The sequence below is a fragment of the Lithobates pipiens genome, unplaced genomic scaffold, assembly GCF_037356315.1.
Source record: "Lithobates pipiens isolate NorthernLeopardFrog02 unplaced genomic scaffold, aLitPip1_a1.2 Scaffold_22, whole genome shotgun sequence".
Classification (NCBI taxonomy): Eukaryota; Metazoa; Chordata; class Amphibia; order Anura; family Ranidae; genus Lithobates; species Lithobates pipiens.
Window position 1 is genome coordinate 65,183,001 of NW_027507784.1, and position 23,793 is coordinate 65,206,793.

At 42.2% G+C, this 23,793-nt stretch overlaps 1 protein-coding gene across 2 annotated transcripts in view; it reads right to left on the reverse strand.

The window, feature by feature from the left end:
• Positions 1 to 23,793, reverse strand: part of RIF1 (replication timing regulatory factor 1) — a 79,021-nt gene that overhangs the window by 12,391 nt on the left and 42,837 nt on the right. For both annotated transcript variants that reach the window (XM_077447718.1, XM_077447717.1), the window contains exons 17-35: positions 22,658 to 22,731; positions 22,347 to 22,527; positions 18,091 to 18,198; positions 17,848 to 17,994; positions 17,600 to 17,699; positions 15,808 to 16,084; positions 14,409 to 14,448; positions 14,091 to 14,293; positions 13,186 to 13,285; positions 12,876 to 13,007; positions 6,084 to 6,223; positions 5,225 to 5,314; positions 5,092 to 5,143; positions 1,447 to 4,626; positions 1,024 to 1,167; positions 856 to 933; positions 607 to 722; positions 249 to 402; positions 49 to 154 (exon numbers count right to left, since the gene is read on the reverse strand). In XM_077447718.1, coding sequence (XP_077303844.1) covers positions 49 to 154; positions 249 to 402; positions 607 to 722; positions 856 to 933; positions 1,024 to 1,167; positions 1,447 to 4,626; positions 5,092 to 5,143; positions 5,225 to 5,314; positions 6,084 to 6,223; positions 12,876 to 13,007; positions 13,186 to 13,285; positions 14,091 to 14,293; positions 14,409 to 14,448; positions 15,808 to 16,084; positions 17,600 to 17,699; positions 17,848 to 17,994; positions 18,091 to 18,198; positions 22,347 to 22,527; positions 22,658 to 22,731 — 5,422 coding nt within the window. The remainder of the gene's footprint in view (positions 1 to 48; positions 155 to 248; positions 403 to 606; positions 723 to 855; positions 934 to 1,023; positions 1,168 to 1,446; positions 4,627 to 5,091; positions 5,144 to 5,224; positions 5,315 to 6,083; positions 6,224 to 12,875; positions 13,008 to 13,185; positions 13,286 to 14,090; positions 14,294 to 14,408; positions 14,449 to 15,807; positions 16,085 to 17,599; positions 17,700 to 17,847; positions 17,995 to 18,090; positions 18,199 to 22,346; positions 22,528 to 22,657; positions 22,732 to 23,793) is intronic.

Sequence of the window (23,793 nt, forward strand, 5' to 3'; positions counted from 1 at the left end):
AAAAAAAAAAAAAAAAAAGCACAGACTTCCCAGAGAACAAGACAATACCTGTTTCAAGTTTTTCTTCAGTGTATATCGGTCTCTCATCAAGCCCATTATTTGGCTTTTCTGCTTCATCAAGGGCAGCAAATTCATCAAATCCTTTAGCCTTTGTCTATAACCAATAAAAAATAAAAAAGGAAGATGACTTGTGTAAGCGATTCAAAAGCTATGGCATATAACTGCCCAAACAGTCATAACTAACTCACCTGCTGCTCATGATAGGTTCTCAGAGCTTTTTTCACAGTAGAGATCTTTGGTGAACGGATTGGCAAGGTCTTAATTTCAGAAGGTGTAAGTGTACTGAGGTCACCAATTGTTTTTATATTTTTAGCACGGATGAACTGTACAAGTCCTCTGGCCCTATACAAAAATAAAATAAAAAATAAGACGGAGATTATATATATATATATATATATATATACACACACACACATACACACACACACACATACATATATATATATATATATATATATATATATATATTCTATATACATATCCATCTATATACACACACTACAAGACAAGCTCTTCTCTTCAGAATGTGTTAAGCAAATCTCTCACCACATATTGGAGGTAATCTGTGGAAGAATGACATCAATGGATGCTGCACAGTTCATTAGGGCTGGGTAGACACTCTCTTTAGGAGATGGCATGGACTCTTTGGTCATTTCTGAAATCTAAACAAAAAAAAGTTTAGAATCCTTTAGCAAATTTTAAATCATAAAAAGCTAAATCATAACAGGCCAAACTTCTGGGAGGGGGGGCTTAAAAAAAGGACCCGTTATGACACAAGTGATGATCTGGGCTTACCAAACTCTTCTTTGAACTCTTAAATCCAAGAACACGAGACCCAGGAGAGACAAATCCTTTGGTTGGGGTGGTGATTATCTAGTGAATTTAAAAAAGGTACAGTCAAAAACGAGCGGCTGCTAAAATTCAACCCCTCTAAAGACATGTCAAAAGCATTGTAATATTAACCTTTGGCTGAGTACTCGTTAACATTTTAAGACTTCTTGAAGATGGGGAGTTACTTGAATTGCTTCTAATCACAGGGCTACGGCGATCAATGTCATCTGCCAAGCCTTCCTGATATATTGGATCAGCAAACGATACTCTCCTAATCTGCTCACAGAAAACCAAAAAAAATAATTAATAATTAAAAAAAATAATTAAAAAATACAAATCGACACACAAAAAATGCACTAGCAGCTAAGTAGCAACTTCAAGCAAGTCACCCTCAACTCCAGCAACAATCTAAGATGCATACAAATATAGCATTAAAACGTACCCAGTTACCAGGGTGGTGCAGAATGCAAAATGGTTAAAAACTGTACAATGTTAACATGCATTTAAACATATTTCCAATTTTATGACCAAGATGCAACTGATATGAAAGCATACCTTGTTAAGCGGAGAGGGGGAGTCCATTTCCGGCTGTTGTCTCTTTAGCCCCTTCTTTAGAATGCTGGTTGAAGGTGATGCAGATGGAGACCAGCTGAAGCTTCCACTGGGGCTGTCATTGGCTAGAGCCATAGATGTCAAGCCTTTTAGTTTAGGTGGTGAATCTGTGCTGGAATGCCCTTCACCCAGATTTAGTTGCATATTTTCAGATCCTCTTGGAGCAGCACACTTCTCCGCAGCAGTTGTCAGATCTTCATCCACTTTTGCTCCTTCAGTCAAGGTAACCTTGTATGACAATGTGTCAGCAGATGTTAATATAAAAGTTTCTGCATTCTCCCCACAAGTCATCTGTGACTTTTCCTCCTCAAGGTGAATGTTTCCTTCATTTATGTTCAAAGTTTTCTCTTTTGCTAAAGTTTCAGTAACCTTATATATCCTTGATTCCTGACAGACCGTGCTTTCTCCACTCTCCCCAGGAGGGACTGTGTCAACATCTGCTTCGGATTCATTGGGAGCAGCTGTGTCCATCTCAGCTTCGATCGCCTGATGATAAGCAGCATCCACCCTTGCTTCGGTTTCCTCAGCAGGAACTTTGCCTACCTCTGATTCAGTCTCCTCAGCAGAAGCTTTGTCCACCTCTGCTTCAGACTCCCCAGGAGTTGTGCTTACCTCTACATCAGCCCCCCCTGCAAAAATGTTTTCCACCTGTCCTTCAGTTTCTTCAAAAATAACTTTGCCCATCTCTGCTTTAGTCACCTCAACAATAGCTTCTTTGGGCTCAGTCAACTCAGTAGAAGTTTTACCCACATTTTCTTCAGTCTCCTCTGCAGAAGCTCTGTCCACCGCTGCTTCAGTCTCCTCTGCAGAAGCTCTGTCCACTGCTGCTTCAGTTTCCTCTGCAGAAGCTCTGTCCACCGCTGCTTCAGTTTCCTCAGCAGAAGGTAACTTAAGCTCTGCAGGTGAATGGTCTACCATTCCAGTATCTTTAGCAGGAGCTTTGACCTTGACCACCCCCACTTTGTTCTCTTCAGGAAAATCCTGGCTTGATGTGGCAGAATGATGATCTTCAACCACATCATTACCCTCATCTACTATAACCTGAGCATCTTCCAGCTCCTCCTCTGGTTTTGCACAGGTCTTGTCCTTTGTAGATGCTTCAATGGTCTCTATATCAAAGGTTATGCAGATATTTTCTTTTTCTGCCTCAACATTTTGTTTATATTCTGCACTTGGTTCTTTAACACATTGAGAATCAATGCCTACACTGTCCTGTGCATATTTTTGAATTTCTGTCACCTCCGTAGTAGGTTCCGTTGAGGATTCCAAAGCTTCTATTGTTTTTGTTTGAACATAAATTTCTGTTACTTCCTCTGTCTCACTCTTACTAAATTGAACTGTTTGTTCAAGCTCCGACTCAGTATCTGATTTAATCTCTATTGCAGAGACTTTGAAAAATGGTTGCTGTTTAGCTGGAACAAGCGGTGTGCTAACAGCGCACGGCCCTGAGAAAGTACAGTTAAACTGCATGTCAGAAGAAGAGTCGATAGTCTTGTATTTACTTTCCGCTTCTTCAGATTTTAAATCCGTGAAAGACTTTTCTTGCCTACCTGAGGCCTCACAACAGTCACAACCCTTGGACCTTCTGACTCTCCGACTTCTTTTATGAGGACAGTCAAATGCTGAGGTGCTTTCAGAATTTCTAAATACATCAGAAACTGCAGTGGAAAAGTCACCAGCAGAAGGTTCAGTCATTAAGCTTTGCACCGTGCTGCCAAGTTCATATGTTTTGTTGATTTCCATGGTAGAGCCCAACTCTGTATTCCTGCCATCCTCCAACCTTGGAAACTTTGCCCGCGATGCAGAGTCTGTAGAAATCATGTAGGTTTCTCCATCTATTTCTTGTTGGGAATCCACCTCAGAAACACACTCACTTTTAGTTGGTTCCATGTCAAAATTAGCTATATCACTCATCTGCGACTCCTGAGAGCTTTCCTCTTTTTCCTTTTTTTCAGAATCATCCACTTTCCTAGGTCTACCTCGTTTTCGCTTGCCTGTTGGTTCACGAGGTTCTGAATGATCAGACTCAGAATTTTCATTGGAAGTCTGAAGAGCCTGCAGAGACCTTCGTGTCTGATATCTAGATCTGCCTCTTGTAATCTTCTCACTGGCGTTGGCGTCTTGAAGTTCCTCATCGTTATCAGTGTTCAATATTTTATTAACTTGAGAACTTTCTTCAAGATTTTTGGCAAAATCAGTATCTTCCTTTTCTTCCGCTTTCACAAGCTTTTCACTTTGTTGCTTAGTAGGAGTTTCTTTAGATGGAGGAATCTTTTTCAAATTTATTTTTTGCTCTTCTTTCCCCTGGGATTGTTTTTCCGTTGCAGCCTCCTTAACAGCTTCCAATATTTCTGATTGCCTCCTGGAAGAGCGTCTCAACACAATTGGATTACCGAGTGCTTTCTGAGGCAGTTGAGAGTCTTCCTTTACTGTTGTGCTAGTCTCTGGTGGAGTGTTTTCTTTGAAGTCTGTAATATTCCCTGGTGCTGAATTTTCCTTATCGTGGTCCACAATATTTTCTTCCTGCTGAGGAGGCTGAGATTCTGGAACACACTCACTGTCTTCGATTTCCTCTGCAGGTGCCACACCAGCAACACTTTCACATTTCAGACTAGGTTGCTCGGGTTCTTCAAGTTTCTTCTCCGACTCTTCAGCTTGACGTAAAGATCTCGATCTTCTTCTGGATGCAGGTCTTGATTTATTTTGCGATTCAGTCTCTGCCTGTAATTTATTTATTTTTCTCTCTTTTTCCTTGCGCTTTGGGTTTGTAGCTTTTACTTCTTGACTGTCCGGCACTAAAATAACCTCCTTTGCCTTTGGAAATTTTGCTTCTGATAAAGGGCTAAAAGAGCGATTCTCAGAGCTTTCAAACTTTTCTAAAGTGATAAAAGACTGTCTTCTGCTCGTTGGCTGCGGCGGTGTTCCTAATACCATATCCGAAGAGGTAGAACTATTGCTGATGTTTGAGGAGTTTTGCACTTCTTTTGAGGTGTTTAACACAGAAGAGTCATTCAAAGATTTTGGCTCTTCGACTTTATCCTCCAACATGTCAATATCTGCAACTCCTTTTGCTTTGGGTTCATCTTCCTTTATATTTCTTTCCTTTTGAGGCGTATGTTCTTCCTGGACAACCAAAAAAATAAAAAATATACAATATTTAATATGTAAAAACATATTGGCGAATTAGACTTATGTAAAGGCCATGACATGCAAGAGTAATTTACTGCCAATAACTCTTGTAGAAAAAAATAAAACTTATTAGTGCCAAGTCTTCAAAAGCCAGGAGTTGTCGGTCTCCAACATTTGCCCAGACAGCAATACCATTTAAATGCTCCCTGATGGCTTTTATCTCAATTACAAACTAAAACACCAAACTGTGCCATCATCATTATGATTTTTTTTAAAGTATATTTAAAGTATTAAAAGGCTTTTTTCATCTATAATCAAACAGGTTATACAAGTATTGCTCATAGCTAAATTGCAAATAGTTACAAATAATAAGCAACATAATCGTGTCTGTGTAACAAACTATTTTAAAAATATAAGGTGGGGCAGGTCTTAATACAAAAAGCATGATAATATTGTTACCTTGACTTGAGCAGCATTTTCTGTAGCATCCCCCTTTACTTCTGGCTTGTCCCTAGAATAAAAAAAATGAATGGCAAAATTGGAGATGACAATTTTATGTCCAATAGTTTAGTAGTAAATCAACTGTACTTACAATGAATTTTCCTGACTCTGAGTATATTGTGTGAACAAAGTGGTGTCCTGCGATGCATCTAAATTGTTATACATGGTCGGTATGTCCACCCTGGTAAAATTGAAGGGAGGTTAAGGCAACATTGTTCAACATGTTCACACAAAAAAAAAAAAAAAAAAAAAAAAAAAAAGTGCAAACCCAGGAAAAACCGGTAGCACTGGAACCTGGCTAGCTGCTGTGGTGCATTCACAGAATCTAGTCTGGCATGACACACAGGGGTTGATTTACTAAAACTGAAGTGTGCAAAATCTAGTGCTGGTGTGGTGACACTATCGTAAACTGTCCGCTCTGAACTGCGCAGGTGCATTGCTTGCGCAGTACGGAGCAAAAAGGAGCTTCGCCTGCACCGTGAGTCCAGGTGCAAGCCCCACCATCCAAGTGGACATAGGGCTGCACATAGAGGGTCACTCGCCACGCTTCGGGCACGGCCTTTCTTCGCTGGGCTCTTTTTATTCTAACTCTATGTCCACTTGGATGGTGGGGCTTGAACCTGGACTCACGGAGCAGGCGCCGTTCATCTTCGGATATTTTCGGAATCTGCTTGTCCTGTGTACTGCGCATGCGCAGTACACAGCAGACACTGACTGGGGGCACTATTTGACAGGTCACCAGTCTGCATGATAGCCAAATCAGCTTCTAACTTCAGCTTGTTCAATTAGGTTTTGCATAAAAAAAAAAAAAAAAAAAAAAGACCTGGAAGCTGAATGGTTTCTATGCAGAGTACATTTTGCACTCTCCAGTTTTAATAAATCAACCCTATTGCAGAAGTCGGCATACAGGTTTTCACATGTACATTTATGTCCATATCCCACAAACCAACCTCTTTGTGCGAAGGACTTCCTTCTGATGTTCTGTAAGAACTCTCTCTTTAGCTTCAGGGGGGATAAATACAAAGTCAGATGACTGCTCCTCTTCCAAGATTTTCTTTTTGGTATTCGGAGATGAAAACTCCAGTTTTAACTATTTAAAATATAATGCAATCTGTTTAAAACAGTCAGTAATAGGGTCAGTAAAAGTCAGTCCCATTTCTAAAAGAAAATTGCTAGCTTTTTTGAAAATGCTTGTTGCCTAGCTGACCCTCTGGTTCTGAACAGTCTAAGCCACCGTCCTAAAACGAGCATGCCTACCAGGAAAGTCAGAAATCATATCTATATTATTTTATCCTGGGTCAATGTTTCGAAGCACTGCATTAAAGTAGTTGTAAACCCTTATATAGAACCAGTGAAGTGAATTGCCTCAGATGATACAGAGATGAAACAAATCCTCCTACATATACGTTGTACTCATTTATCTGCAGTCTTCTCTACAGGCTTTCAAAGTGTTGAATTTATAAAGCTTGTCAGTGCAGAGCTGAATTTACTCTGCAGAGGTCAGTGAGAAGAAGTCCAACATCTAATTGGAGGGACGGGACAAACCCCCTCCACACAGCTCACAGGAACAGAGCTGAGGATGTCAATCAGCTGTAGGTCCTCCCCGTCACTTTTCCTCTTGGTTATCTGGATAATTTGACAGAACTGATTCATGCGGATAGCATACGGACAAAAATGACACTTAGTGCTCATAGCTGAGACAAGTACACACTAGAGGGGATATGCTTGGTTTACATTTCAGGTCTGAGGTTTACAACCACTTTAAGTCAGTATAACAATCAAACATACTACTTGCACGCATCACATATGAGAGCAGCATTTTTTATTTTCATTTAAAGAAAAAGCATTTATTCCTTTGTCTCCCCTTGTAATACTACACCGTTTAAAAACACTAACAAAACCAGGATATTGACAAGCAAAGTGATTAAACCTGGGTTACAATTTGAATATGCATTTGTGGCCCGCAATCTGGATGGGGACACACACACACACACACACACACACACACACACACACACACACGACGACTTCAACATCAGAGAGCTGGACAGAATGTCACCGATACCCTCCGCCAATGGCACAGTGGTGTAGTGTAGTTGGGCGGCACAGTGGTGTAGTGGTTAGCACTCTCACCTAGTAGTAAAACGGGTCACTGGTTCAAATCCCAACCACAACACTACCTGCCTGGAGTTTGCATGTTCTCCCTGTGCATGCGTGGGTTTCCTCCGGGTACTCTGGTTTCCTCCCACGCTCCAAAGACATGCAGGTAGGTTATGAATGTGGACCTTTGATTGTGGGCTCGAGGGTAGGGACCGATGTGAGTGTGCAATGTACAGGGATAGGGACAATTGTAGGCGCACACACTCAGGTTGAACTGGATTGACTAGCGTCTTTAGTCTTTATTCAACCTTACTATGATAGGAACCCCACCCACAGATCAGATTTGGTAAACTCCTAACCGATCTCGCCCCGATTGACACATGGAGACACCGCCAACCCCAGGGTAAAGCGTTTCCTGTTTCATATAACTCCATGTCCCGCATAGATCTTATACTGATATCACGATCTATCCTTCCTATACTAGGGGATGTTTGTTTTAACCCCTGTGTCCTTTGACTACGCACCCTATCGGGTTGAGCTCTGGCTGGACTCTCTCCCTGCAACCTATACCTCTAGGATCAACCCATTTTGGTGGACGCCTGTACCGGGCATAGCGGAGGCTGGGAACGAGTGGGAGTTTTTCTTCCAAACGAACAAAGGCACGGCACCATGTGAGGTGGTATGTGATTCTTTGAAGTCCCACGCACGTATGATATTGTCCAACCATATCTCCACGTATAGGGAGGACCTCGTCTCAAGTGGTCAGACAGGCAGAACAGGCGTTGGCAGATATAGAAAGGGAATTCACTGCAGATCCTTCCCCCTCTAAGGCTGACCTTCTAAAACTACAGTCAAGGGTGGTGAATAGTCTACTTTTTGAAAAAGCTGAACGAAAGATATTTTCTAATAAACAGTGTACTAGCGCGGGAACGTGCGCGACGTCTCCTGGCATACCTTGCCCATATAGATCATAAGCCTCCAACTGTGGTCTCACTGCGTAAAGCCGATGGCTCAGTGGTGAATGACCCCGAGGAGGTGGCGGAGGAGTTTTGCTCCTTCTTCGCAACTCTATACACATCCAAACGCCAACAACCCCAGGGAAGAGATAGGGGCACTTCTGACCAATATAGAGCTGCCTACATTTTCCGAGCCCCAGATCGAGATGCTGGAGGCCCCAATCACCAAAGATGATATAGCAGAAGCCATGTCCAATCTTAACCCCTCAAAAGCACCTGGATCTGACGGTCTCCCCTAGAATTCTTAACACATATGCTGACATATTGAGCCCCAAGTTACACAAGCTATTTTCCCACATATTCCAAACCGGGTCCATGCCTGCCTCCATGGGTGAAGCCTACAGCGTTATACCCAAACCAGATAAAAACCCAGAAATAACCGAGTCCTATCGCCCAATATCCCTACGTCAGATATTAAAATCCTGGCTAAGGTTCTGGCCCTGAGGTTAAACAGGGTGATCTCTACCCTGATCCACCCAGACCAGACCGGTTTTATGTGAAACAAAAATGCAGCGCTAAGAGGGTGAACACAATGACATAAAAAAATAGGTAAATGTAAACAATCCGTGCTGAAGGGGAAAGTCTCACACTTATTGTGAGATAAAATGCAAATAATATTGCGTGTAATATACAACACCCAATAAAATATACATGCAACTTAAAACAATTAAATGATGTGGTGAAAATAAAGCTGCATAACACAGATACTGAAAAATAGACGATTGTCAGTTCATCTATAAAAGAGGTCCTCTTGTAGTGTTAGACGAAAGCGACCAATCTTCTCATATAAACCATGAATCCAGGCGGAGGGGAAACCAGTAACAGCAACCTATTTGTCTGAAGTGGTATTTGAGGACACAACCTTCTATGAATACAAGATGGATACTCTTACCGGAAGTGTTGGACCCACCTGTCCTACGACAGTGGGTCTAAAGTGCTTGTAATCCCAAAGGATTATATTCCAGCTTTCGATTAAATGAATCCCGGTATGTAATCCTCATATAGACATCCTAGGTCCCGGATAGAGGCAAGTATTCCCGATAGTCACCAACCAATGTTCTCCAGACTCAAGGGCGATGTCCGAGATGTGTAAGTAATTTTGGTTAATGGTTTGCCAACAGATCCTCTATCAGACAGGGCCCCCTAAATAGTGGGCTCACAGGCCGGTGGCGGTGAGTCAATCAAGCATGTACTGGAGTACAGTCAGTATGGATGAGGTCCGAAAGGCAAGATGTTAAAACTTTTGTTGATCGGTGGGAAACCCAGGATACAACTCGCCATAAGGATACACTGGACACAGATTAGGTTGGAAGAATAAAGTGCTCCGTCTTCTTCATCGATCGATAGGTGGTATTAAAAAGCACAGATCAACCGCAATACTTAGTGTCCAACTGGCTGTATGGAAAAACTTCTCCAATACAATAATGTATTCATAGAAGGTTGTGTCCTCAAATACCACTTCAGACAAATAGGTTGCTGTTACTGGTTTCCTCTCCGCCTCGGTTCATGGTTTAGATGAGAAGATTGGTCCCTTTCATCTAACATGACAAGAGGACCTCTTTTATAGATTAATGAACTGACAATAGTCTATTTTTCGGTATCTGTGTTATGCAGCTTTATTTTCACCACATCATTTCATTGTTTTAAGTTGCATGTATATTTTATTGGGTGTTTTATATTACAGACTTTCCCCTTCAGCACGGGTTGTTTACATTTACCGTATATACTCGAGTATAAGCCGAGATTTTCAGCCTCTTTTTTGAGGCTGAAAGTGCCCCCCTCGGCTTATACTCGAGTCATCGCTGTCTGCCCGCTCGATCAGCGTGTCGAGCAGACAGACAGCGGCCATTCTGATTCAAAAGCCGCGCCTCCGGCTCCGCCTTCGCCTGTGATAGGCGGAACACTGAATTTCCCAGCAGCCTGTGTTCCGCCTATCACGGGCATCTTCTCATCCTCGTACTACGGACGAGGATGATACGACGTCCGTGATAGGCGGAACACAGGCTGCTGGGAAATTCAGTGTTCCGCCTATCACAGGCGAAGGAGGAGGCGCGGCTTTTGAATTTTACAATGGCCGCCGACGAAGAGGGCACGGGACGGAGGCAAGGCAAGGCACGGCACGGGACAGGACAGGACAGGACAGGACGGGACGGGACGGGACGGGACGAAGGCAAGGCACGACACGGGACGGAGGCTCGGGACAAAGGCTCGGGACACAGGTAGGCTGGACACACACACACACACACACACACACACACACACACACACACACGGATGGAGACACACACACACGGATGGATGGATGGAGACACACACACACAGGGATGGATGGATGGATGGATGGAGACACACACACACAGGGATGGATGGATGGATGGATGGAGACACACACACACAGGGATGGATGGATGGATGGATGGAGACACACACACACACAGGGATGGATGGATGGATGGACAGAGACACACACACACACAGGGATGGATGGATGGATGGACACACACACACACACACACACAGGGATGGATGGATGGATGGACACACACACACACACACACACAGGGATGGATGGACGGACACACACACACACAGGGATGGATGGACGGACACACACACACACAGGGATGGATGGACGGACACACAGGGATGGACGGACACACAGGGATGGACGGACACACAGGGATGGACGGACACACAGGGATGGACGGACACACAGGGATGGACGGACACACAGGGATGGACGGACACACAGGGATGGACGGACACACAGGGATGGACGGACACACACACAGGGATGGACAGGCATGTCTCACCCTCGGCTTATACACGAGTCAATAAGTTTGCCAGTTTTTTTGGGGGTAAATTGGGGGCCTCGGCTTATATTCGGGTCGGCCTATACTCGAGTATATACGGTACCTATTTTTTATATGTCATTGTGTTCACCCTCTTAAAGTTATAATACATGTGAAACAAAAATGTAGCATTGAGTGTTAGCTGCTGATTCTATTAGAGTAGCGCAGCGTCTTCCCCCTTGTTTTATGCCAGGCAAAAATACAGCATATAACCTCAGGAGAATTCACATGAATATGCAAGCTGAACATGATCAGGTGGGATCCAGAGTCGTGGTGTCTCTCAAGGCATTCGACTGAGTGGGAGTAGCTTTGGGAATGCTTGAGTCGGTAAATAGTCTTTATGCCGACGACATGCTACTATACTTAACGGATGCAGGCCCATCCCTCCAAACAGCTCTGGAAGTGATACAGCACTTCGGGAGTTACTCAGGTTTGAAAATAAACTGGGACAAATCTCAGATTCTTCCCATTGACATAGGTGCCCCAACGAAAATTCAGGCGTTATCCCTCCTAGTCAGGGTTAGCTCCATGAAATATCTAGGAATTATAATTACCCGTTCCCCAGAAGATTATGTTAAACTCAACTTAGAACCTCTAATTGCGTTCTTGAAATCCAAAAACACAAGTATGGACCAAATTATCCTTGGGCGTTATGGGTAGGGTAAATATGATAAAAAGAATTCTGCTCCCCACATTATTGTATATATTCTGGCATGCCCCGATCTACCTACCCCTAAGAATCTTCAAGGCTATTGAGGTCATCCTAAATTCATTTGTGTGGGGCAAGAACCGACACAAACTCATGGAGGGTGCTGAAAAACCCCACTGATCTACGGGGCGCAGCGTTACCAGATTTCAATCTGTATTATTTAGCGGCGCAGTTGTCCCACTTTTACTATTTAGACAAACAGGATAAGGAACGTTACATGACACTACTTTGCTACCCTCGCACCCAAGGATACACTTACCCCTTCCAGATTTCCAGAGAACCCATGGATTCCTGGACATTGGGCAGCCACAAGAGATTACTTTACACTCAATGCAAAATTTGGGAGGTGACAATGCGTAGATTGAACATACCACCCATGCACTCTCATACACCTCTATGGGATAACCCTGGCCTGAAAGACCTGCAAACCATACCAGATCATGCTCTCTGGATCAATCGGGGGGGGGGGTTGACCGGCCAAATACGGGAAAATCTGGGACTCCTGGTTGGGGAATGCAGCTACATGCAATGTGATCCCTGATTGACCCCATCAATATAAAAATTTCTAATATCTCCAGGCAGAATCCCTCTCCTGGAAACATACCCTGTGCTTGGCCTCCCCCTGTGGGCATATAGCCTCCTGCTGAGTATAAGCGACGCAATCTGTTATGCATTACAAACCTGAACGTACAGCGCTAACTACGTGTGCTGCTTAATAAGCGATTGATGCTATGTATTCTTTATCACGTGACGCTGATGCCAATGTTATACGCTTGCAACGGTTTATGCTTCCAATAAAGACTACGTTATTTGTAAAAAGTGCATTTGTGGAATGTTCGAGGCATGCAAATTCAAGGCTTCACAAAGTGCCCAGTGATCTCACTTTGCAGAAACTGTTTTTTCCACCCTGAAGACAGACATGCTGAAACCTGTCATTGTGCAATGAATTTGGACAGTGTACTTACTACTTGTGTGTAAATGCTATGCAGGGACTGTATCTTTGCAACTTCTTTCTAGCCTGTCAGCAAAACAGACCACGGACCGATAAAAATATACATGCCTTACCTTAGCATGTGGAATTTTTGTTGGAGTGCTTTTATTTTTAAGCTCTTCTGCTCTGGCCAGTAAGGAGTCTCTTTTTCCAGTGGATTTCACCTCAATACCGCTAACCTTTGTTCCCAGCTGAGAGTTTTCCATCTACATCCAAAATAAAAGCAGTAAACCTTACTGCATGGACTATCAATTTAAAATCGGTGTACAAAAGGGTGCTGGATAAAATTGGGCATTCCACTACATGGCTAGCTTGCATAAGGAAAACATTTGAACAGGCAGTTCATATAGAATATGACAATATACCAATAAATATAAGACTTACATTATCAGAATAGGGGCCACTTGACTCCTCGGCTGTAGTGGTAAAGGTGAAGCCGGGTAACAGGAGGGGAGTTTTTACTTTAACTTGACTTAAAACAGGTCTATTAAAAAAAAAAAATTTATAATATTGTTTAAACAATTTTAATAAACGTATTTACATTGGGATGACAGCTTTGGAGGCCCTTCTACTATAAAGAATAAATTTGCCTTTGGTAATGACAGCTGGGCTCCACCCACTCTGAATTAATAGATGACAAAATCCTGTCTACCACTGCAGCCAACATACTTGTAATATGAATGGGTCTACAATAACACTGCTCTGTGTGCTCGTAGTGCCTTCATTCTTCCCCTAGCTTTGTAACAGGAAGTCCGTACAAGGATACAGGCACAAAGCTAGAGGAAGACCACCCAGGAGTCTTACACTGTGCCAAGATCAACATTGACTATTTTTAATCCTTATGCGGCTTGCGCTAGTCAAAAGATAGGAAGTTATATTATAGTTAATTATTTTAAACAGTTTTCACATTTTTTTCAGGGACTTCGTTTCAAGCCTAAACAAAAACTTGTCATACATCCTCAGAAGTCGTCAGGAGGTGCTCTCTCAGCTAAGCACACCCTCTTGCATGTAGGACTGCTCTAAGAGCAGATGATTCATGTAGGATTGAACTTCTTGGAATCTATCTGCCCTTAGGCCAAGCCTGCATGCAAGAGGGTTTGCTTTGAGAAAACCCCATTCGTGGTCGGCAGACCATTAAAATGAAATTTAATGCATCAAAAGGAGATGTGCAAGCATGCAACCTGGCTTGTTGCAGTGAACTGACAATAGAACAGAAGGCGAATTGCTTTGGCTATGTGTTAAGGCTGCATTTGGCAGAGCTGGTGAGAAGCAGATCGTAAAATGCTTACTTGAGTTCCTCTGGATAAACCAACGTGGCTGCCTTAGCAAACGAAGCGTTCCAAAACTGTGCAGCCTGAGTGCGGAACTGCTTGTTCTTGTGTAGAAATATGGCACAGAGCAAAGGTGAGAGCGCTTCAAGCAGATCGTTGTCATAGGATCCAGTGTATCGAGAGCCCAAACAGGAGAGCAACTCGCCAAGAAGTTTATCCAACTAGGAATGAAGATATCATTAAGTACACTGATGACAAAATATTGGCGCTTATTATAAGATCATGAATGACAGACATACTAATCCAATAGAAAGAAACAAAACAATAGCACTTCACCTTACTGCCTAGAGAACTATACACTTTTGGAGAGTCAGACCTAAAAAAAAAAAAAAAAAAAAAAAAAAAAAAAGTTTAGTTAGAGAACAAAACCTATAGAAAAAATAAAATAGGTTGACAAATGAATACATTAACAAAACATACTTATTTCAACAGATCCTGAGCTGTGAGTCATTGCTTTATTTTGTTAATTTGCACAGATATTGAAGGTTGACAACAAACTGGACTGATGTTACAGGACAAATTTCAGGCTTGTGCAAGAACCAAAAGCTTTCCAGCAAGCTAGCCTACAAATGACTACCAGACAATAAAATAAAAACACTGAAGCTATATCTACCTGAAGTCAATAATTTAGTATAGGAAAAGACCACAGCTGACAAGCACGTGTAAATCTTTAAGAGGGAGACTTTCCCTTGGAAGACATAAGTAGAAAAGCATTGCCCAGCTAGGTTCACCAAAAACAGGAAGCTTTAACCACTTCAGCCCTGGTAAGATTTTTCACGATAAAGCACTGCGTCACTTTAACTGACAGTTGCACAGTCATACCCAAACAAAATTGGCGTCCTTTTATTCCCACAAATAGAGCTTTCTTTTGGTGGCATTTGATCACCTCTGCGGTTATTACTTGTGCTATAAAGCAAAAAAAAAAAAAAAGTACTTTTTTTTTTTACTAGCAATGGCGGTGATCTGTGATTTTTGACGGGACTGCAACATTGCAGCAGACAGATCAGACACTTGACACTTTTGTGGGACCAGTGACATTTACAAAGCATTCAGAGCTATAAAACTGCAGATTACTGTACAAATGTCACTGGCAGGGAAAGGGTTAACGCTATAAGGCAATCAAGGGGTTAAATGTGTTGCCTCCTGAGTGTTTATAACTGTGTGTAAGGGGGGGTGGAGAATGGGACTGACTGGGGAAGGAGACATATCGCTGTTCGTATTGACTGCGAACAGCAGATATGCCTCTTCTCTCCTGTTAGAAGGAGTGTATGTAAACACACAAATCCCTGTTCTGGCTCTCGTGCCTGTGTTCATGGGGGGCTGGCGGCGATCGCACCTGCTGGCCACGAGCATCAAGTCCCTCCACTGTTCAGTGGGTGCACCTGCTATGCCTCTTAAAGTAGCTGACATACGGGTAAGTCTACGACGTACATGTGCATGAGCTACTCAGAAAGTGGTTAAGGAAAACTAGCTTTTCTACTAAACCAGACACTCAGAAAAAAAAAATGGCTCTGTCAAAACACAAGGCTACTGGGGTTCAGTGGAAGTCAAAAAGTACCGAGTGTCAACCTGCAAACGTTTGATGACAGGACATTTTTCTGTAATTTGTCATGGCTAAATTTTAAAGAACAAAGCAATATAAAACCAGATTAAGCACAACATATTTTGCACTCACTTTGTCTTTGCATAGAACACAGCAATAGGCTTTGTCAGTAGTGAAAATACTGTCCTTAGTATGGAAGGTAAACTGACATGGCTGATGCAGACAGACAAGGTGTTCAGAATAGAAGATCCCATGGAAGACAACGTTGAAGCATTTGCCTCAATCTGGGACTGATCAGAGCACAAAGTGTGAAATTCTTCAGTTACTCTCACAAGTAGTTGCATTAAAGAATTTAGATTTCCCAGATGCCCTTTCTTCTTTTTCACCCAATCAGTTGGAGTGTGAGGAGCTGAAATTAGACAAGATTAACATTTTATAGACCGCCTAGAGCTGCACGATTGTTAAAAAATTGTGATCTCGATTTAACCCCCTCATGATCTGATCTCAATTCCAGCATTTACATAATGCATGTAGAGCTATTCTCTGCTCATAGCGGTCACAAAAAAAAAAAAAAAAAAAAAAAGGCAGCCAGCAAAGTTTCACAACATTGCTCAGCGCTGAGATAAAAAGAAACATTGGATCATTCGGCTCTATTAAAGGTAGGAACTCTGGTCTGTAAATTAGGTCAGTTTAACCACTTACTGCAAACCGCTGAAGCTGTAAGTTGGTACTTTGACGTAGAATAACGGGGTAATGGCAGCAGATAGCTGCCATAACCCTGCTTTTTTTTGAAACGGCGGTCCATTTTAGGATAAAAGTGGTCTCTGGGCGGATTTGGCACAAGATCACTTTCATCAGCAGTGGGTGAAGTGCCCCCCATACTCCAGTCATCTCTTCCATTTACTGGAGCCACCAATCTCCGGAGACATTCGGATGCTGTCCCCTCAGTAGCATAGAGCCGAGTGAGAGAAAGGTGGGCCCCACTCTGGCTCCATACCATTGGATGACGGAAGTGATGTCATAACGTCAGTTCTCCGGAATTGGGTTAAAAGGAGGTTTTTTTTTGGGAAAGAACACTAAAAATATTTTTATTGCATTTAAATGTAAATGTGAGATCTGAGGTCGACCCCAGATCTCACATTAAAAGAGGTCCCGTTATGCTTTTTTTCTATTACAAGGGATGTTTACATTCCTTGTAAAAGGAATAAAAGTGACCCAATAAGAGAGAAAAAAAATAAAATAAAAGTGCCCCATCCTGCCAAGCTTGTGCACAGACACGAACGCACATGCAAGTAAACGTCGCCAATGAAGATGTTTAAGCGTCAAAGTTTGTCGCCAGCTCACAAGTGGGCGCAATTTTGAAGCATGACATATTAGGTATCAATTTATTCGGCGTAACATCTTTCACACTATAGGAAAAAATTGGCTAACTTTACAGTTGTCTTTTTTTTTCTTAAAAATAAGATGCTTGCAAGACTGCTGCACAAATACAGTGCAACAAAGTAGTGCAATGACCATTTTATTCTCTAGGGTGGCTGAAAAAAACAAACAGTATAGATAGCATGTGAAAGATGTTACGTCGAAAATCATGATCTTTACTCTAAGAAACAAAAATTGTGCAGCTCTAAGAACGCCATTTCTGTACGCTGCAGTGTTCATAAATCAACTCCACAGAGTGCAAAAGCTGGTGCAGCTCTCCATAGAAACCAATCAGCTTTCTTTTTTTAAATGTTAAAACCTAATTGAACAAGTTGAAGTTAGAAGCCGATTGGCTTTCTGTGCAGAGCTGCACCAGATTTTACACTCTCCAGTTTTAGTAAATCAACATGTGTTCCACAGATTAGGGTTTCTAGAATACAAGCAGCAATAAAAAACTTCAACTCTTTAGCCTTTATGGAGGCCACTGCATGAGGACAGATCTCACCTTTTGTTTTGGGTTGGAATTTAGTGCTATAAGGGGAGAAGTTGACAGAATCCACAATAACTGTAACAACCTGAACAATCCTTTCAAGCAGGAAGAAATTCTAAAAAAAATAAAAAAAGAAGAAGATGCTTGATCAGTGTTTACATTTAATAATACTAAAATTCAAAAACACACACACCTTATGTAGATAGAAGCTGTCCTATATTACACATCAATACAAATAGAAAAGATAAATACATCAGACTTACCACTGGCTGATCCCCAAGTGTTGTAAGTATCCGAGAGCAGAGCTCCTCACAGCACCCATTCTCATCCGTTGTAGTAACTAATGAAGCACAGCGGGCAAATGTTTTATACAGTTCAGACCAAGTTCGCATCAAAGTCTTCACAGTGGGCTGCAACAGTGATCAACATGTCAGTTTACTTCCTGTATCATGACAAGTGTACCAGCTGGCGTTTTCACTTTATATGAAATGTATTGTACCACTTACCTGTGGAAAGGACGAGACTGGGAAGATGTGATTTATAGGTAGCATTAAAGCACTGAGCAAGGCGCTAAAATTGTGTTCTAGGGCATCACCTTGGTTTACCTCATTAGTCTGAAGAGACAAGACATTGGCAAAAAAATAAGAATTAATGTAATTTGAACTGAAACTGGACAAAAACAACTTTTTTTTATTACTATGAAAACTGACAAACACACACACACACACACACACACACACACACACACTACAGCGGCAGAAAAATGTTTAAAGGCCAAGTTCACCTTTACAGAAAAATCTGTAAGGTGAAATTACACAGGACTGCCTCCTCATCCCCTCCAGTCCCAAAGACCTGGAGAACGGCAATCACCTGCTAGAAGACATTGGGTCACCGCCTCACCGATACAGGGCTTAGAAATCCCCTGCAGCGTATTCTCCAAAACGTACCTTGTCAGGAGGTATGCTTAGGAGTTTATATTTATAATTGGTCTGTGCTGATCAATCAGCACCCGCATAGCCCGTCCTTTCACCACAGGCAGAGGAGAGAAAGCCATGGGAATGTCAAATCCCCGGACCGGTATAGTGGCTATATGATCTGTCAGTTAGCGGGACCAGGTGCAATGGGAAGGGGGTCCAGTGTAAGTTCACTTTACAGATTTTCTGTAAAGGCGAACTTACATTTTAAATATTGTAAGCAAAATATGAAAAAACTCTTGGTAGACCTCTAAGGATCAAGTGTATATGTAAAATTGATTTCTCAATTACCTACCTATTGGTGATTAACAATGGAGGCTTCCCTGACTAGGGCCAAAACTGCAAATGCAATTGCCACCCTCCCTCTCTAGAAGTCGCAGGGTCTGGAAAGCTTCCATGGACATTGAATCTTATTGCATCATTCTCAATGAAGCAACCCCCCTATGAATGCTTTAGCCTGTGTTTACACTATTGTGATGCAGGAACCAGAGCAATTGCAGTGCGGGTTCCAGCATCGCATCTCCTTCACAGGCAGTTCACAATGCCCTCTGCAAACCGCTGCTGGTGTCAATACAATGTTAATGACACCCCCAGAACAGATCGCAACGCAAACTCAGAATTCTGAGGGCAGGAACGTGTGAAAACCCATGCGATCCGATTTCAGTGCAGGGGGAAAAAAAAAGTTCCTGGACATTTTTCGTGCGAATCCAATGCAAGTTCATCCATACAACTATCGCCGAATTTGCATTGCACAGACTGCATGATTGGCACAGCTATGCCTGTGTAAATCACATGAGATGTCTGTGTTTATAATAGTTTGAACCCAGGTTTAAGAGGCCTTAAAGGGGTTCTATGCATTAAGGTGAAAAAACATCTGACAGTGCCTGCGCCCCCAGCCCCCCTGTTTTACTTTCCTCACCCCTCGAAAGTCCCGTGCTCGTCCCCACGACGTCCTTTCCACCGTTCAGCCTGGGGCAGGTTGGCAGGTTGGCAGGTTGGCAGGTTGGCAGGTTGGCAGGTTGGCAGGTTGGCAGGTTGGCTCGCGCGGCTGTCAATCACATCCACTGACGCGGAATGCCAGGGCCGTGTGATACAGCGAGCGGCTACAGCCGCCGGCTGTATCACGGGAGCGCGCTCGCAGATGCTTCTCACCATGCGAGGGAGCTCACATGAACGTCAGAAGCACCTGCGGGAGGAAGCTGAGACAGCCGCCAAGAGACCCCAGAAGAGCAGGTTCGGGGCCACTCTGAAAAAAACAAGCTGCATGCACAGTGGAGGCAAGTATAACATGTTTGTTAAAAAAAAAAAAAAAATTCACTTTACAATCCCTTTAAGATTGAGGAGATCTGGTTCACACTTGTGAAGATGGTTCCTGCTGCAGGTCTGCAATCGTTCCTGCAGCTGCAATAATCTGCACAAAATATTCAGATGTGTGCAAGTGTCATTAAACCTAATGGTAACTGCACACACCAGAAATTGCAGCAGCCGCTTCCTGCATGGCACAGTAACAGTTGTGCAAACATGCTGAATAAATGACGCATAAACACAGGGTTCTGACACACGTGAATGAGCCCTTAAAAGTTCACCATAAATTTGGCTTTATACACCACTTATTCACTGGATTTAAATATACACTGCTCTTCAAGTAAGAACCAAAGTTAACAACTCCAATTTAGGCCCTTTAAATATATTTTTTTCATGGTACCAGACAGGGTTGTCTCGATCCCCATCCTTTTTGCACTTTGCCATTGGAACTGGCAATTATGCTTACAGCCTCCACATCTATTAAAGGTTTAAGGATAAATCTGCTACAGAACAGTTTCTCTGTCGATAACACATTGGTCTATCCAGGAGGACCCCAACTGGTCATTACATTACTTGGATCATCTATAGGACTTTGGAAGATTCTCAAGCTTCAGGGACAACTGGGAGAAATCCCTACTTTTCCCACAGGATTCTGAAACTCCTCATAACATCCATCCAACCTCCCAACATTGTAGGGAAAACTCATATCTTGCTTATGGAAAAAAAAACCTTTTGCCATTAATACCTTGCAAACCAAAAAATAATAAACACCAAACAATTGATTAACGCACCATTAGCTCATAGGAGGGTTGAACCCGATAAAACCAAAGAAAAAAAAAAGAAAAGAAACCAAACACTTCCCCTAAACATATATTAGACAACTCTTCTGTGCTATGTCTCTGAAATAATTCACTTCAGCAAAAACTTCTTCCTCCTCCATATGCAACTGAGCACCCTTAGAACCTCTCAGATAGCCATAGATGGATGGTATAGCGTTCCTAAATTCTCAGTTTTACTAGTTTTGGCTACACGCTTGATACCCACACACAAAACTGGTTTTGGCCAATAAGGAAAATGCGTGAATGGCTACAGAGACTACTTCATTTGAATCCCTACTTAGTTCTGTGTATGATGGCCAGTGAAGCACTTCCCTGAATAAAATTATACACTCTAAAAACCACATGGAATCAACTGGTCAGCCTCCTTTAATAATCTGATTTGGCGCAACCCATATTTGAGTACTTTGTCCCTAGTGCAAGTGCTGACTACAGAAAATCTTCTCATTAGGTGATAGAGGGGGAGCCAACCTCAAACAGGAAATAAGCACACTAGATTTCTGGCAGACTGGTATTTATGTATTTGCAGCATTTTTAAAATGGATAAAACATGGGGAGAATGCACACGTTGTAGAGATGCACTTTATTTTGCCCAGCCACAAAATGAACATGCTCCAGATTATCTGCATTCTCTTCATCCCTTCAAAAAAAGCAGTACTGTTCTGCAAAGAGAAGCCAAGAATTTAGGGCCGTTCACACTGGAACGCTGTGCAGGAGACCCTCCTTCCTTGTCAGTTTCCTGCAATGCTTTTGCAATCTGCAGTAGATGTCAGTGCAAAAAGTCACCCCAAATGCAAGTTGCAAACGCAGTGCGTCTGCCCGCATGGTACAATTATACACGATTTATACAGTGCCAGCAGTTTGCGCAGTGCCTTACAATGTAGAGGGGGGACAGAACTACAGTACAGTTCAATACAGAAGGGACAGGAGGGTCCTGCTCGTAGAACTTACATTCTAAAGGGAGGGGGTGGTGGTACAAAACGCAATAGATGCGGGGAATGATTTGATGGGGGGTGGCTCGGGGACAGTTGTTAGGTGGGTGTAGGATAGGCTTCCCTGAATAAGTGAGCTTTCAGGGATCTCCTAAAAAGGTGGACAAGTTAGAGGCTGATCGGATATACCGGGGAAGGGAGATAGATGCAATCCAGCTGTAGTGTTTCCAAAAGCAGTGCAAGCACTACATTTGCAGCTCATTCATTTCGATTGGATTGAAAATAGGACTGCAGAGAACTCCATGTGAATCACACAGGAACTGCAAAGTTTGAGTGATTCATATGCAGTTCCCAGTGTGAATGGGCACTTAAAGAGAACAGCCCCAAAGTGCCAACCAGTTGAAAATCAGGTCAGTTCTACAAGTAATGCTCATCTCAATGTTAGGGGGCTATTATCCTGAGGTTTCACATACTAAAAATGTAAAGCAGACTTCTACTGCTATGACTTCCCTACACTAAGTCAGCATGAACACTAAAACTATGATTTCCAAACAGGTAACAATACAACTATATATATATAAAAAAAAAAAATCTAATCCAGGCAAAGTAACAAAGCGATAGATACATGCATAACTCAAAAATACTGTATGCATTCTACTTTAACCCCAATACCAAAAGTTAACTTTAAGCTAAAGGGAATACCATAAGATTTTACCTGATTAACTTTTTCAGTCAGTGGATTAATCAGAATACTCCAAATGCGCCAAAGAAATTCTTTGTTTTCTAGCAACTTGGCACCCTGATTCAGTTCACCAAGAACAGACTCGCAAAACGCCAAAGGTGAGGTAGGACCAGAGAAGACGTAACTTACAAGCGTTTCAAAGTTTACAAAGAATCTGTTCAGTTCAGGGGGAAAACAAAAAAGAAGTTAGCAATTAAATTAAAAAAAAATAAAATAAAAATCACATAACTGCCATAATTGTTTCCTTTAATAAAATGTAATGCACTAGACACTACAATAATTACTTTTCCTCAGTAACGCCATGTTCCAGAATTCCAGCATGAAAGTGAAGCTGTATTAGAAAGAGTGCTGGAGTTCCCTAGATAAACAAAAGATACAAAATCAGATGGATGATCTGTCATGCATGACACTTCAATAGGTCTACAAGCTTAAATAAGTTAATGCACACAAAAAAAAAAAAAAAAAAAAAGCCACATAGCACTCTGTTTAAAGACCAATAAATCTAAAATACTATAGGCATTAAAAAAAAAAAAAAAATATTTTAGTATATCACACACACGCACAGTACTGTGCAAAAGTTTTAGGCAGGTGTGACAAATACTATAAAACTAGGAATGCTTTCAGAAACAGAAATTTTAGCAACAAATTGAAACTCACTCCCCTCTCTCTGTTTATTTTTTAATCAACAAGATGGAAATTAAATGAACAGAAGAGAAATCCAAATCAATATGGCGTGATCACACCTTGCCCACAAAACAGCATCAGCTCTTCTAGGTGCACTTGCACACAGTTTTTGATAGAACTCGGCAGGTAGGTTGTTCCAAACATCTTGGAAAACTGACCCCAGATCTTCTGTGGATGTATGCCGACTCAAATCCTTCTGTCCCTACATGTAATCCCAGACAGGCTGGATAATGTGGAGATCAGGGCTCTGTGAGAGCCAATACATCACTTCCAGGACTCCTTGTTCTTTACACTGAAGGTGGTTCTTAATGACATTATACATTTGGAGCCAACCACACACCTGCCGTATGGTATGATGGGATAAGCATCTACCTGTATTTCTCACCATTGATGATACCACTGATCGTGACCAAATCTTCAACTCTATCTGCAGAAATGTAACCCCAAACTTGCAAGGAACCTCCACCATGATTTACTGTTGCCTGCCAACACTCATTATTGCACCCGCTCTCCAGCCTTTTGCCAACAAACTGCCTTCTGCTACAGCCAAATATTTCACATTTTGATGACTCAGTCCAGGAGAACCTGCCGTCATCTTTCTGCACCCCAGTTCCTAGATTTTCCTACATTGTTGTTTTAGCCTTGTTTCCTTCAAAATAATAAAAAAAAAAAAAAAAAAAAAAAAAAAAACACACACACACACACACACACACAAACCTGTGTGCGAGTGTACATA